Source organism: Apteryx rowi, unplaced genomic scaffold (assembly GCF_003343035.1).
Source record: "Apteryx rowi isolate R43461 unplaced genomic scaffold, aptRow1 scaffold_47, whole genome shotgun sequence".
Lineage (NCBI taxonomy): Eukaryota > Metazoa > Chordata > Aves > Apterygiformes > Apterygidae > Apteryx > Apteryx rowi.
In genome coordinates, this window is record NW_020450727.1 from 196356 (window position 1) to 210817 (window position 14462).

The window sequence follows — 14462 nt, forward strand, 5'->3', positions numbered from 1 at the left end:
AATGATTATTTGCTATATGTTCTGTTTACACATGGGCTTTAAAAACAGTAAGTTAAAACATGTTTTAAAAAACATTCATGCTTTTTATTATAGTCTAGTAAACTCAGTGAGAGCAAGTATGAGAACAGCTGAGATACAGGTAGACGTTATGGCATTTATGGATTTTATGATTTCAAATTTTGCAGTAAGGCTGTTGTATTAAACAGATCTGTAGGTAGTATCTTAATGCATTGACATGATTTGGATTTTAATGCACAAAAACATATGGATTTAGTCAGTTTTCTGTGCAAGCATCATTTTACATTTAAGAAAAATGTTGGAATTAGAATAGGAGAATAATTATCATGATGCTTTTAGCCTGGAGCAGCAATTCATATGAATCTTGTAAGGAAGCAGATGACTTCCCTAAAGTTATACTGTGCATTATGAAAATTCTTTAATGGAATCATATCCTGTGTAAAGATTCCTGTGTTAGCCTTTATCTAAACAGGGGTCAAGGAAGCTAGGAGAGAGAAAAGTTAAATATTTTTTAGGCCTGGACAGTTAGTTGAGGATGTTAAGATACTAAAATTTAACCAAACAGATGGATGATAAAGTGCTAGTTTCAATATGACTGGACTATTGGATGTAGCCAAGCAGAAAGCAAACAATGTTCTTCCTCAGAAGAGAGTAGTAGAAGTCAGATAAGTAACAGCAAGTACTCTCTGGTGTGAATTTCCCTTTGTTCCAGGTAGTACTGCACTCACGCTAAAAGGCAAAACAAGCAAAAAACACTTAGGAATGGCATTCAGATGTTTCTATCAGCAGTATTTTCTCAAGGTTCATTACTTTCTGTTAGTTTAGTTTTATTTAATGGAATCAGGGATACTAGAAAAATACACTTATTTTATGTATAATGTATCAGTGATAATAAAACCCCATGATTCTTCATTTAATGATCTCATCAGGAAATAAGACTGTTTTTTTTTCCCCTTTAGTCTAGTAGAATTTGTCTCTCATCGTCATTGGTGACAGTTAATGCTTTGAGGCAAATTTAAACACATCTGTAGGAGAAAAAAAACCCAAACCCATTGAAATAAATTTTTCATATATTCTTGTATATAATTCCTGACTTCCTACATGTATTTAAACTCAGAGACCTGATATTCTTTTCTCGCTGCCTGAAATAATATGACATCATTTATCAGCACTTTTAACTTCTGAATGTTATTTGTTTCACCTGCGAGCAGTGGATCTGAACTCCCTGCCATCGCATTTTAAATGATAGATGGAAGGTTTTGGCCTTCAGGTGGCCAATGCACAGGGCTTTTTAGTGAACAGCGCAGATTGCATTATGTATGAGTCAGTCTGGAAGCAGCGCAATCTACCATGAAGAGGTGTGATACATTCAGCAGGGTGAGCTCTATCTTGTATGGGCAATTGAATTTTCTTATCTATTTGAACTTTATACTTCATAACTCCCTTCATCAATTTTTAAGTGGTCCCTATCTCTTTTTATTTCTATGGCTCTGTCTTTTTTTCTTCCTCTGTGGCATATTTAAGAAAGTAGCTCACTTGCAACCAAATAAATTTCAGTCCCGATGAAAGAGAAGGTCACATAAGATTGGCTAGATTATAAATACTGTGACTCCGAACACAACCTTTGTTGGTCCCCGTGCTACTGAACTGTATCACTTGAATTTACACATGATAATACTCATGTCAACATAGGTGGGTGAAGACATACTGTGGCTTACTCTGCCCACCCTGGTAGGTGACTAGATGTAAGCAGTACTGATCTGGAGTTGCAGAGCTCCACAGAACAGCATTGCCTAAGCTAATATTGCCCTGTTTCCATTTACTCAGAAGATACTTTTCATAGTAAATTCTTATTTTTCCATTTGTTATTTGTTCAATACTCTGAATGTTCTATGCCTCCTGTTTGATATTTATATTTGTCTGTACTCTTAGATGAAGATGAAGTGGAGAGCAGAGCTTCACCTGAGCCAGAACTGATCCTGAGGGATTACCAGATGGAAGTTGCAAAACCAGCACTGAATGGGGAGAATGTTATAATATGTCTCCCTACAGGTAGTGGTAAAACCAGAGTGGCTGTTTACATTACCAAAGATCACTTGGATAAGAAGAGAAGAGCATCAGAGCCTGGAAAAGTTATAGTACTTGTTAATAAGGTATGTTGGTCCATTAAAAAGAGTATTTTTCAAGCCTCATACACTGTTAATATAGCATTTCTAAAATGAATATAAATACATTTCTCAGATTCTCCAGATGCAGCTATGTTTAAAAGTATATGGCTCTGGACTGTCATCTCCATTATACTGGTGCAAATGTGAATGATTTTAATTTATCCGAGTCCACTTGGAATCAAAATGTGCCATAACTACATCATTGGAAAAAGTACAATTCCTTGTTAGGATGAATAAAACTAAAATAATACTTTAAAAATCAAAAATCTGTTTTTCACATTGTACATTTGGATTTGGTAATGAAGGCCACCTAATGAGTCTTATAGTACTGAGGAATATTCTGTCAGATTTTCTGATAATGACTGTAATGTTTATAGTTACACTCAGAGCATCTAAATTAATTTTTTTCTATTGTAATTTTAAAATTTAAATATCTGAATATATTTAATAATTTCGTAAGTGATTAAAAGATATCCAGATCCTCCTATAAGAAGAAAATTGCTAGCATGTTATAAGCTCAATTAAGGAGCCAGAGCATGGTTTGTTTGTTCTTTCTAAGGCACAGTTAAACCAAAGTTTTTGGGACAAAGTTTTTTTTAGGTATGCAGTTTTTAGGGGTTTGGAGTTGGGGATTTTTAGTGTTTGGAGGTGTTTTGTTTTGCTTGTTTTTTTTTTAATCCTACTTGCAGTGAATAAGGTGATGGTTGCCTTTAAAAAAAAAAAAGTATGTTGTGTAGAATGTATGTCCACCTAACAACATCTCTGACAAATAGGCATGTGTTTTTAACCCTATGTAAGCTCTGGTTTAAATTCTTTGCAAACTTATTCAGGTACCATTGGTGGAACAGCATTTACGAAAGGAGTTTCATCCATTCCTGAAGCGTTGGTATCAGGTTATTGGTTTAAGTGGTGATTCTCAGCTGAAAATCTCATTTCCTGAAGTTGTCAGAAGAAACGATGTCATAATCAGCACAGCACAGATCCTGGGGAATTCGCTGCTAAACGCAACTGAAGAAGATGAGGAAGGTGTCCATTTATCAGGCAAGTTTTTCACGCCGAATTTTTTTTACAGAGGAGCTAAAAGTATGACTACTCTGGAAAACTGCAGAGTAAAAGCGTGTGGGATTCAATAGTTAATACTTTGACTGGTTTTACAAATGCAAGCTGGACTCGGAGTCAAAAACAGATCTTAGTCAATGAACATGCAAAATCTTCAAGCCAGATTAGACTCTTGCAGTTTACCTTTACTAAATATTGGTTGTGGTTCCCATTTTATCTAGCTCAAGCAGAGTTTTGTGCAGGTGCAGCTATACTGATTCCAGTTTCCAAGCTTCCTTAGGTAGTAGAACACTGAGTTATATCACATGAAAGTTATAGAGAGAATATGTTTTAAAAAAATGATAAAAATTCAAATGTAGTCGCTAATTTGAGAAATATGATGGAATACAAGATAGGAACCAATCTGTTATAAAAGTTATATTCTTTAAGCTCTTATCATTTTACTAACATAGAGAGATAGGATTACTTCTCACCTTATCTCTCAGAAGTAGGCAACTATAAGAGTCTCCAACAACAGATGAAGGAAGTTGGGGAAAACAAAAGATACAAGATGAAATGTAAAATTGTTTGCCCAAAATAAAAAGATATCTGTTGGAGATCAGAAACAAAATGCTATTGTCTGCCAGTGACTTACAGATAATGTAACCACACATGACCTCAGCTCCAAGATTTGGGTTGCAGTGACCTTCCTCTGTAAGCAGTTAACTTCTCTCTGAATCTTCATAAAGTCAACTCTTTATTAGGTGGGGCAGGGTGTAATGGAGGTATAGTGGAGGAGAGAGCTGTGATGTTCAAAATAATGGATCCCAGATAACGTAAGTACTTGTACTTGTCTCAGCTCAGAGAAAGCTGAAGGGTCAGCCTGTGTCCATCATTGGCTAGTGCTGGTTGGAGTACTGCTTGATCCAAACTTATTCCTACAGAGCCACTTGAGTATTTCAGAATTGCATCCTCTTTCTGAATGCCTTATTATTATCTTGGACAGAGTGCTAGAGATTTGCTTGTATTTATTTGCTTTCCACAGCACCCAAGTTAATAAACCTTCACAGAATCTGAACCATTTGGGAATGCCATGTAGAGGCACCCAGATATTTCTACAGGAATAACTGACCTAATTAGAGTTGGACTGGACTCCTACCAGCTTGTCATGCAGTGTTTTTTCAAAAAGGAACCACACCTTGCAAAGCTTCTTTCACAAGGAGCTTTATACTTTTCAGAACTGAGATGGCCCTGCAAACTGTACGGCCATGTTTCTGTGCTAAGTTCAGCTGGACCAAAGCAAAGCAAGCCTGGACAGAGCATGAGCCTGAACAGTTTCATTTTTATGGCTATGACTTGGTTTATTCACAGCCTTGACAAGCCATCCTTGAATAAGAGAGAATCTAATTAGTTATAAGTATTCCATTCCTAATTTCTATTCATACTTCTTGTAGATCTCTGTGGAAACAGATGTTACATTACATGTAACATGGAATTCCAACCTCAGTGAAATGGAGAAACTCTCGATTGCATTTTACCCAACATTTACCCTCTTTAGCAAGGGTTGAAATCATTGTGTGGACTTTCTAAATTCTGTGTCTCACTTCCTTATTGGAAGCACATCTCTTCTGGTGGGTTAGGTCCTTCCTGAGTAATCACAGGAATGTACATTGCAGAGATGATGGTCAAAATCAAAGGGAGTACTCTTATGTTGGCAAAATAACTCTATTCATGGTACTCTGAGAAACTGCCAGCGCTACTGCCAAAGTCTTGCAGTATTTAGCAATGTTAGCAATAAATACAAATTTAAGTTTGAGACCACAGCAGTCCAGTCCAAACTGGTTTACCAAACCATTTGTGTGGAAAACAATTACATTTCCTCAGTGACATGGAGCATTGGTTTGGTTTCCTTGCAGTACTCCTTCTTTTAGCCTCTAAATTAGATTTCCCATGTTCAGTCTCAATCTTTCTCCAGGTTCTTCAAAAATGAAGTTACGTAAGGTTTCCCCAGCAGAAAAAACAATTCAGAATGTTCTTGCTCTCTCTTTGTTCCTAGCTTCTGCTGCAGATGGCTGTGAACTGATTTGTATTATTGCAACAATTTAAGCAGGCTAATGTGTAAACAAGACCCCTGAAATTGTCTGGTTTAAGAAAAGAAAGGGGTGGGGAGGGAAAGAGTTTAACCCAGAATATTTCAATGATCTGCTTTACAGTCACTTCAACAAATGATTTTGTGAGATACTGAAAGGGCAGGGAATTACAACATTGAGAATGACCGGCTGGCTAGGAGTGAGGTGGAAGCTGCATAAACCAGCTTTGCTGCTAGAGAAACTGTTTGAGAAATGTTCACGAGTCTTTCAAATCAGAACCTTAAAATATATTTCACTGGCTGCATATGTAAACAGATCAAGGAGCTGTTTTATCTGTTTGTGAGAGATTTAAAACAAACAAACACAAATCTTAATTTTCCTTTTCTGATCATATAGTACTACATATGTGTACCTGTTGCCTGTAAATATGATCTGACTAAAAAGTCTTCATGCGTGTCCTCAGCTACAGAAGAGAGGTGATTGGTTGTGCTCTCACCATTTGTTTGTTCCTTCCAGTTACACATCCATAAAGTAATATAAAACCTTCTAATTGGGCAGGGATAGAGAGGAAGTTTCTGGTTTGCTATAAAATGAAAGCATATTTTAATCAAGACAGGCCTTTCTAGAATGTCTGAATGGCTTCTAACATGTTATATGTTCTCCTAGACAAATGGTATGTAGTTTGTCAGATGCAGTTATGGAAATGCTTATAAAAGATAGGATTGAGTAAAACGATATGTTCTTACCACTGGTTATTAAAAATATCTGTCTGAAATTCTTTATACTATTAGTTCATTTTTGCAGAAATAAAAAAGTTTTCTACCTTACATGAAGTGTAAAACTACTTGACGCATCCAGAGTGCAGCAAGGATTCCAAAGTCCATTAAATATATATAACTTCTATTCTCCCCTTTCTCCAGTACTGCAAATTTTCTAATATATGAAAGGCTCAAACAAACTGACTGGATCTCTTCAGCAGTGTAAGAAGATTTATTTACACAAATTCAACATCTGAAAGAAAAATAATCATTTTATACTTACCATTTTTCCAGATTTTACACTTATCATTATTGATGAATGTCATCACACTCAAAAGGAAGGTGTCTACAACAATATAATGCGACATTACTTAAAAGAAAAGATGAAGAATGGGAAGCTGGCAAAAGAAAACAGACCACTCATTCCACAGCCTCAGATTCTGGGACTTACAGCCTCACCTGGTGTAGGAGGTGCAACATCCTCTTTGAAAGCTGAAGAACATATTCTGAAAGTAAATAGCCCTTAAAATTACAAATCACCAAAGGAATAGTGTTTTGTTCAAGTAAAACTTGTATTAAAGTCAGTGTTAGGCTCCAAACATATCTGATTTTTTTCATGTGTATGTGGCATTCAGATCACAGCCATTCAGTAAATTGACCTGCTACAAGTTTGAAAATTCTGGTACAAATAAAGATAATTTACATGAATGGGAAGTAAAAAGATTGCCTATCTTGGAAAAAAAAATCAAGATCAGAGGCAATGAATCCACAAAATGGTGAGGTTTTTTTATTAATAAAAATCTGATTTTTTTTTCTATTGCTGGTTTGGTATTTACTGAATATTCCTAAAGCCTAGAGAGATCACAGTATTTTTTAATCTGTATTTCTAGAACTGCTAGGCTGGGCTTCTGTGTGGGTCCAAGAAAGTGGAAACTCTAAGTTGAATACTTAAACAAGCAGAAACTATGTGAGGTACAAATAGCATGAAAATGTGTTTATTTCCAGCAGTTAGAGATACTGATAGAGATGGGAGAAGTGTGTAGTTGCATAAACACCTGACTGCAGCTAACTGGTTAAATTCTATACTTATTCTATACTATACATTCTATACAACTGTGAATCTAAAACTCTATTTTACATGAAGTCTAATGGATTTATATTGGTGATACAAAACATAATTTAATCCAGTGCTGCAGGGAAAAGTCTTGACTAGCAAATTGCACTAGACCAGAATATGGAATTGAATAGGTGAGACCTCAAAGAAGCTTTTATGCTGTATTGAAGTAGGCAGAATTGTGAGGTATTGTGAGGAAATAGCTTTTTGGCAAGGGGAAAATCAGAGAATTCCTTTTCATCTTCTTTGAAATCCTAATGATAGGATGGGGGGGGTTGTATGTAACAAAATGTAATCTGAATGTGTAAGCTCAAATAGATAACTACTGATGCAGATGTTAAAAAGGTTGCCTGCCAGACTTCCTCCTTTTTGTTCTATATTCATAAAAAAGTTAGGGTTTCCCCATATTATTTTAAACCTAGTGACAGAAATGTTAACATATTTTTTGCAAAAGATGAAAAGCAGCAAAGTCAAGTAAAGTTGTTCAGTTAGCACAGAAAGTTTCTTCATCACTTTCTTTCCAAGAAAGATAATTTCAAATTATTTTCTACTTTCAAGTCTAGCTCTTACTTCTATGTTTACTCCCTAACATTACCTTTCTTTTATTCTGTTTCACTATTCTTTTTATTTGTTTGCTTGAGTTGTGCTCCAAAATCCTCTCCAAATTATTGATGGTATATTTTACTTTACAAAATACCTGTTTTGCAGCTTAATCTGCATATTTTTTCCTATGTGTAAGGATCACTTCTAGCCTAGGTAGTAGCTTGTTTAGCTTTCTCAAATGCTTGTCAAAGACTTGGCCTTTCTCATGCTGATAGAGTCTGCATACCGTTTTGTAGGAAGAAAATAAACTAAATTATATTAAAAAAAACAGTCTTTGAATAAAAAGCTATATTGCTTTAATTCAGTTTTCACATGGAATAACTCACAAAATGTTAACATTAAAAGAAATAACACTCTATTTTGTCCCAGATCTGTGCCAATCTTGATGCACGTAGAATCATGACTGTTGAAGAGCATGCCTCCCAACTGAGGAATCAGGTGAAGGAACCATATAAGAAGACTGTGGTTGCAGATGACAAAAGAAGGGTATGTTTTGTCAAACTAATCAGTGTTAAAATTATGTTGCCCTTTAAAGGTGTTTTGTACAATATGAAAAACTTTGCCTAATGTTCTTTTTCTATAGATTTATTGTGATACATAGTACTAATTTGGATATGTGGGTGTATGCGTTGCATTCCTTTCAATGGACAAGTATCAATAAAGTAAAAAACTAAATTTTTAAAATGTTTGTCTTTAATTTTTGAGGTAACTGGTCAAAGGACCTTCTGAATCATAGTTGAAATGCTTGTATTGGGGTGCCATTATATTCACTAAACATATGTTCACAGTGTAATTTTCATAATGTTCTGAATTATTTATTTTGTGACTCTAAATGCTTGGAGGACCAGTACACTTAGCAACTTTTTTCCTCAAAAAAAGTTACTCAATGTGATATTAGCCAAAAGAGTTCAGTCCAGTGTTTTTATTACCAGAAGAAAGATGTTTACTTGTTTTTGTAATCAATTTATTTGTAGGATCCATTTAGAGAGAAAATTATCGAGATCATGACAGACATTCAAAACTATTGCCAGCTCCATCCAAAATCTGAGTTTGGAACTCAGCCCTATGAACAGTGGGTGATTAGAGAGGAGAGAAAAGGTAAATGGATAGAGAAAACATCCTGGCTTTTGGCTCTTGGGGTTGTTTTATATACAGGCATGGTTTTATATGTGTTTTGTCTGCTTTTAGCGGCAAAAGAAGAAAAACGCAAGGAACGTGTCTGTGCAGAACACTTGAAGAAATACAATGATGCTTTGCAAATAAATGACATTATTCGAATGGTTGATGCATACGATCACCTACGTAACTTTTATAAGGAGGAAAAAAGCAAAAAAACAATAGTGAGTGATGATGAGGATGAACCAGCAGTATCAAAACAGGATGAAACAGATGAATTTCTAATAGGTTTGTTTTATGGTAAGCTTGAAATACATGGTGATATTTAATACTTGAAATCCATAAAACCATCTACTGTCCACTGACATAATTTGCATGAGCCCATTAGTTATTAGTTCCTAGAGATTGCTGTGTTATTTATTATGACAGTATTTGCATGTCCCAGTTCATACTGTAAGGACTACATTAAACAAAATCACACAGCGTGATCATGTCCCAGTGTATAATAGAAGTTCTTCAACTTTGTCCCAAGGGCACTTCATTTTGGCTGGTAATAAGTTCTGGATAATAATTTTCTCTGCTTTTCTCCGCTGAAGTGTCCCTGAGAGACACTTTGATAGATTGTCCTTTCCATGCAGTAGTCAATCTTGAGGGACAAAAAGTTGAGCAACAGGAAGACAAAAGTAATGTGGAATGATGGTTATTCAACCGACCTCCTCTACCAAAGTTTATTAGTATGTATACTAAGAAAAGGGAGTGGTGTCCCTGAGTAAGCTCCAAATAAAGAGCAGTTTGTGAGAGAAGTAAACAGAAGATTAAATCGCAGAGGCCAAAGTTAGTTGCATTTTTCTCAAAGCATTCCCTTTGTAACCATGATTCATTTGGTCTTTGACACACTAAACATTTTTTCCCCTCTTTTTTTCCCTTACTGTGTCCACAATGCAGGATTGGTCCTATGCCATATGGCTCATGAATGGTGCCACCTTCTTTAAAATTTCAGTATTGAATTTATTACCTAATTATTACCTAAGAATCAGAAAGTTAAACTAACTGAAAAATGAAACTGAGTTGTCTAGATTGTTTTGATTTCCACAGGTAAATGAAGTTCAAGGAACCTGATAGTGAAAAATAAATTATACTTMAGAGATCTGTTCTGGTTTTACCACTGAAGGACCATGACCTAGGACTTTAAAAATCAAAAATTTTAAATTTAAAAAATGTGAAGTGTGAGGAGTCCTCCCTGGTCATGGTCATGGTCAGTAGCACCTGTGTAAGAAAGTCAGTTATCTAACATCTCACTGCATACTTAAATTTCTTTAAAAGCTACGGTATAGATAACAAAGTGCCAATCTTGGTGTCTATTACACTGCAAGTTTCCAGTGGGGATTCCTGCTTTAATGAGTATCCCAAGGAATGTAGCTTTTGTCTAAGTTKATAGGAATACATCAGCTCTGAGGGCTGTGCATATTAATGTTTCTCCACATGAGACTTTTCAGTTATTTTAAAACTGATAAGCTGTGATCTATCCTTTAAATACAGTGCACTTAACTGCACCACTTCTCTTCGTATCTAGAAAGAGGGTTTTTTTTCCCTATTCTCACCATAGAATATAGCCAAAGTATATGGTAAAATGTTGTAGTGATTTATTTTRATTGATTAGCATGCTTTTAATGAATATAAACTAACTTGAAAAATAAATTGATATGCCACAGCTCTTCCTACTGGGTGTGAATTAGCCATGCTGGGAGGATTATATAGAAAGTTCCTCCTCTTTTTTGTTTTTTCTAGAGCTTTTATTTTACATGGTTGCATTTTGTTAATTTACCTTTGTTATTTTTAAAGCAAAAAAGAAACAGCTGAAAGAGTTGGCTAGAAAGCCCGAATATGAAAATGAGACGCTAACAAAGTTGCGAAACACTTTAATGGAGGAGTTCACAAAGACTAATGAACCAAGAGGAATTATTTTCACAAAGACCCGGCAAAGTGCCTTTGCTCTGCTCCAGTGGATTAAGGATAACCCAAAATTTGAAGAAGTGGGAATTAAGGCCCATTATCTTATTGGCGCTGGACACAACAGTGAAACTAAACCTATGACTCAGGTACAGAACTATGCACTACAGTGTTAAAATTTGATACACGTTTTGAGGAAGCAACTTGTTTTAATACTAGAATAAAAAAATGAAATTTAGAACCAGAGTTCTGGTCTCATACCTGCCACCATCTTACCATGATAAGCTGTAGCTTAGTAAAGTAACAGCATCTTAATAATTTTATTTCCACAAGAAACAAGCTTTTTTGTTGCTTAGATTCTATGAGACTAACAGGCAGTCATCTCCTAAAGGAATATATAGTCAAAAGGGATACAAGTTGTGGTGAGACATAGGAAGAAAACAAAGTGAACAAAATGGTGGTAGCAACAAATGTGTTAGTTAAATGAGTTTATATTTATCGAGACAACAGTAATTCTAATTATATTTTAGTTGCTGAATTTAAAGATAAAATGAATTAAAGTGTTAATGATGCCTGTCGTTTTCTGATATTGGTGCTTAATCAATTTATACCAACTTATATCCATGCTTTACACTGACGCATAATCATCAAATGACAATTTGCCAGAATTCACAATGAGAATTTCACAATTAATCACTCAACAATTTGTCTCATACCGCTATGCGTTGACTTCTCATGCAGCATCTCCCTATTGTTTTGTAGCTTTGAAACAAACAATTTTCAGAATTAAGTACTTCAGTATGCTAGACCTCACTTCTATTCTGCTTTTAACTCCCCATATATAACCATTTCGGCGTTTAAGCAAAAATGTGGGTTACTGCTGGACAGAGTCCATTGTCCCTGTGCTCAAGCTTGTTTCAAATGTCCAGCTAATTCAGAAGTCCAGGTTCTGGATACTTAAGTGTATCATCACTGTGTTTTTTGGTACTCCACACAGCAGTCTTGGCAACAAAATGAAGTTGTTATGGGTAATTTTAAGTCCTGTGGATCCTGAGTTGGAAGTGCTGAGAGCTATACTTAAAGCTGAAGTTACAGAACTGGCAGAGATTTAAAACCTCTGAATAACTACTTAAGGAACTTGCTAATGATAGAACGAAAAACTGCATTACCAAACCTCCCCATGACAATTAAATGGGGTTATCAACTGAAAAGTTTCAGATCTTCAGTGCTTAAGCCCTTGTTGTTTGTAATCTTGAAAGATGCTTAAATGCAACTATTTAAGCCTCTAATGTTTGGTACTCTGCTCTGAAAACTTGGGCTATAATTCCTTAAGCATAGTAATTGTAAGAAACTAATGTCAGAAACTAATACTGAAAGTTACTATCCTGATTTTTTTTACTTTACAGAATGAGCAAAGGGAAGTCATCAGTAAATTCCGAGATGGAAGTGTAAACTTACTCATTGCTACTACTGTAGCTGAGGAAGGCCTGGATATCAAGGAGTGTAACATTGTTATTCGCTATGGCCTTGTCACCAATGAAATTGCTATGGTGCAGGTATGAGTTTACTGCATATCTAACTTATTTTTAAAAGTGGTTTTCTGTTTGGACTATGCAAATGGTGAATCATATACCTAGACTTTGGAGGTAATCTTGGAATACTTGCATACTAAAGGAGAAAATGTTCCTGTTAACAAGGTTCATTTCCAGGGGTCATCCTCAGTCAGCATGCAATATAAAATTTGCCTCTGTGAGTAATGTTCATTCAGGCTCATAACAACCAATAAGCTCTCTTATGCTTTATCCAGAAAAGGTATGAGAATATGATCAGAGGAGTGGTTGACACTGATTTTCTATCCTTGTGCAATGGGGAAAAGATGGACTTCTGTCTCATTTCCCTCTCACACCCCCATGCTTTCTAATGCAGGGGTATTTCCAGCTTATGGTCAACTGGTATTATGTTCATTGCTTTATGACCACTAGACATACATCAAGGAAAAATGCACTGGGAACACTTTCCAGTCTCTGTAATAAATTAGATGTATAAATTAATAAAGACAGATAAAAAAAGATAATTGCATATCAGAATAACAGTTCATCCATGTTCTCATTTAATTTGTGAACACGTTTGAGATGTTTAAGTGCATGCTTATTTTTTGTCAGCAAAATACACTTTCTGCTTTGCAAAATGTGCTAATCACAAATCTCCTGAACTCTGAAAAATTGTTGTGTGGTATTTTAGGGAACATCGTGCTTTTATGTTGTATTCCTTGCAAATTGTAGGCCCGTGGTCGAGCTCGAGCTGATGAGAGCACCTATGCACTTGTGGCTTCAAGCGACTCAGGAGCTGTTGAACGTGAGGATGTTAATAGTTTCCGTGAGCAAATGATGTATAAGGCCATTCAGCGTGTCCAGAAGATGCCACAGAAAGAGTACTTAAACAAGGTATTTACTGCAACTCTGCATTTTTCTTTTAAAGAGGTCTTGTTTATATTGTAAGGAATACTTTCTACTTGAAAACCTACTTAAGGGAAGAAAACTTAAAATAATATTAGCTGCTACATCTGGCCTTGAATCCTTCTGCCAATATTAATTGTATAATTTGTGCTTTCTGAGCCTTTAAAAATGTCTGTTTTGCTGTTGATAAGGGGGAAAACACACAATTAGAGGGGAATTGACCAGAAGTGGTGTTGTCAGTGAACTCAGTAAAATAACTGAAAGAGAAAAATAATTGCTTTTCATTAATATTTCTTTGTTCCTTTAGAAGACATACCGTATTAGACAGGTTATTTTAACTTGAAAATATCCTTTTAAGTTTTCAGGATAAGTTTTACTTGTTAGGCACTAGGATTTATGAAGACAAATCTCTGTATTTATTGATCTGCTACTATCATTCCACCAGAATGTTACAGTGCTTTTGTTGATCTGTTTCTAGATTCAGACCTTCCAGTTGCAAAGTATAATGGAAAAAAGAATGAAGGCAAAGAGAGATCAATGTAAGACATATAAGAAAAATCCTTCACTAATAAAATTCCTATGCAAAAATTGCCACAAGCTGATATGTTCAGGAGAAGATATACAAGTTATTGAAAACATGCATCATGTCAGTGTGAAAAAAGATTTCCAGTAAGTGTTTATGAACTACTGTATCTCTTTCAGGCAGAAATAGATTTTCTTTTCAATAGGGCTGTATAGGGCCTGTAACACTCAAGGCACTGTAACGGAAAAAAAAGATTACTCTAATATTGTCAGGTCCTAAACTCTATGGAGTTTGCAGTTAATGAGTTTAAAGGAGTGGTGTTTCTAACCCCTAATTTTCAGTTCACCAGAGATTGAAACTTTGGAAAAAGATAAAGTTCCTGTGGTAATATTAATTAGGTAACTTGATATCTATTCCACAGTGCAGCTGCAATCAAAGCTGAATATCAGTTAGCCAGTGCAAAGAGATCCATTTACTTACTTAAACCAGTAACTGACGCAGGATAAAGGTTTGAGCCATGACCAATGACTCTTGAAAAACATACTGGCCATGAGCCGCCGTGCACTGACAATTGTGAGCTTAGAGAATGTTAATTCCAGTGACCCACCTCCCAGSGTGTTCTTGTTCT

General features: G+C 35.5%; 1 protein-coding gene across 2 annotated transcripts in view; it reads left to right on the forward strand.

The window, feature by feature from the left end:
• Positions 1-14462, forward strand: part of IFIH1 (interferon induced with helicase C domain 1) — a 30217-nt gene that overhangs the window by 13659 nt on the left and 2096 nt on the right. For both annotated transcript variants that reach the window (XM_026078081.1, XM_026078082.1), the window contains 10 exons: positions 1951-2171; positions 3017-3227; positions 6367-6584; positions 8159-8275; positions 8764-8887; positions 8978-9205; positions 10748-11004; positions 12262-12411; positions 13138-13299; positions 13790-13980. In XM_026078081.1, the coding sequence (XP_025933866.1) occupies positions 1951-2171; positions 3017-3227; positions 6367-6584; positions 8159-8275; positions 8764-8887; positions 8978-9205; positions 10748-11004; positions 12262-12411; positions 13138-13299; positions 13790-13980 (1879 nt within the window). The remainder of the gene's footprint in view (positions 1-1950; positions 2172-3016; positions 3228-6366; positions 6585-8158; positions 8276-8763; positions 8888-8977; positions 9206-10747; positions 11005-12261; positions 12412-13137; positions 13300-13789; positions 13981-14462) is intronic.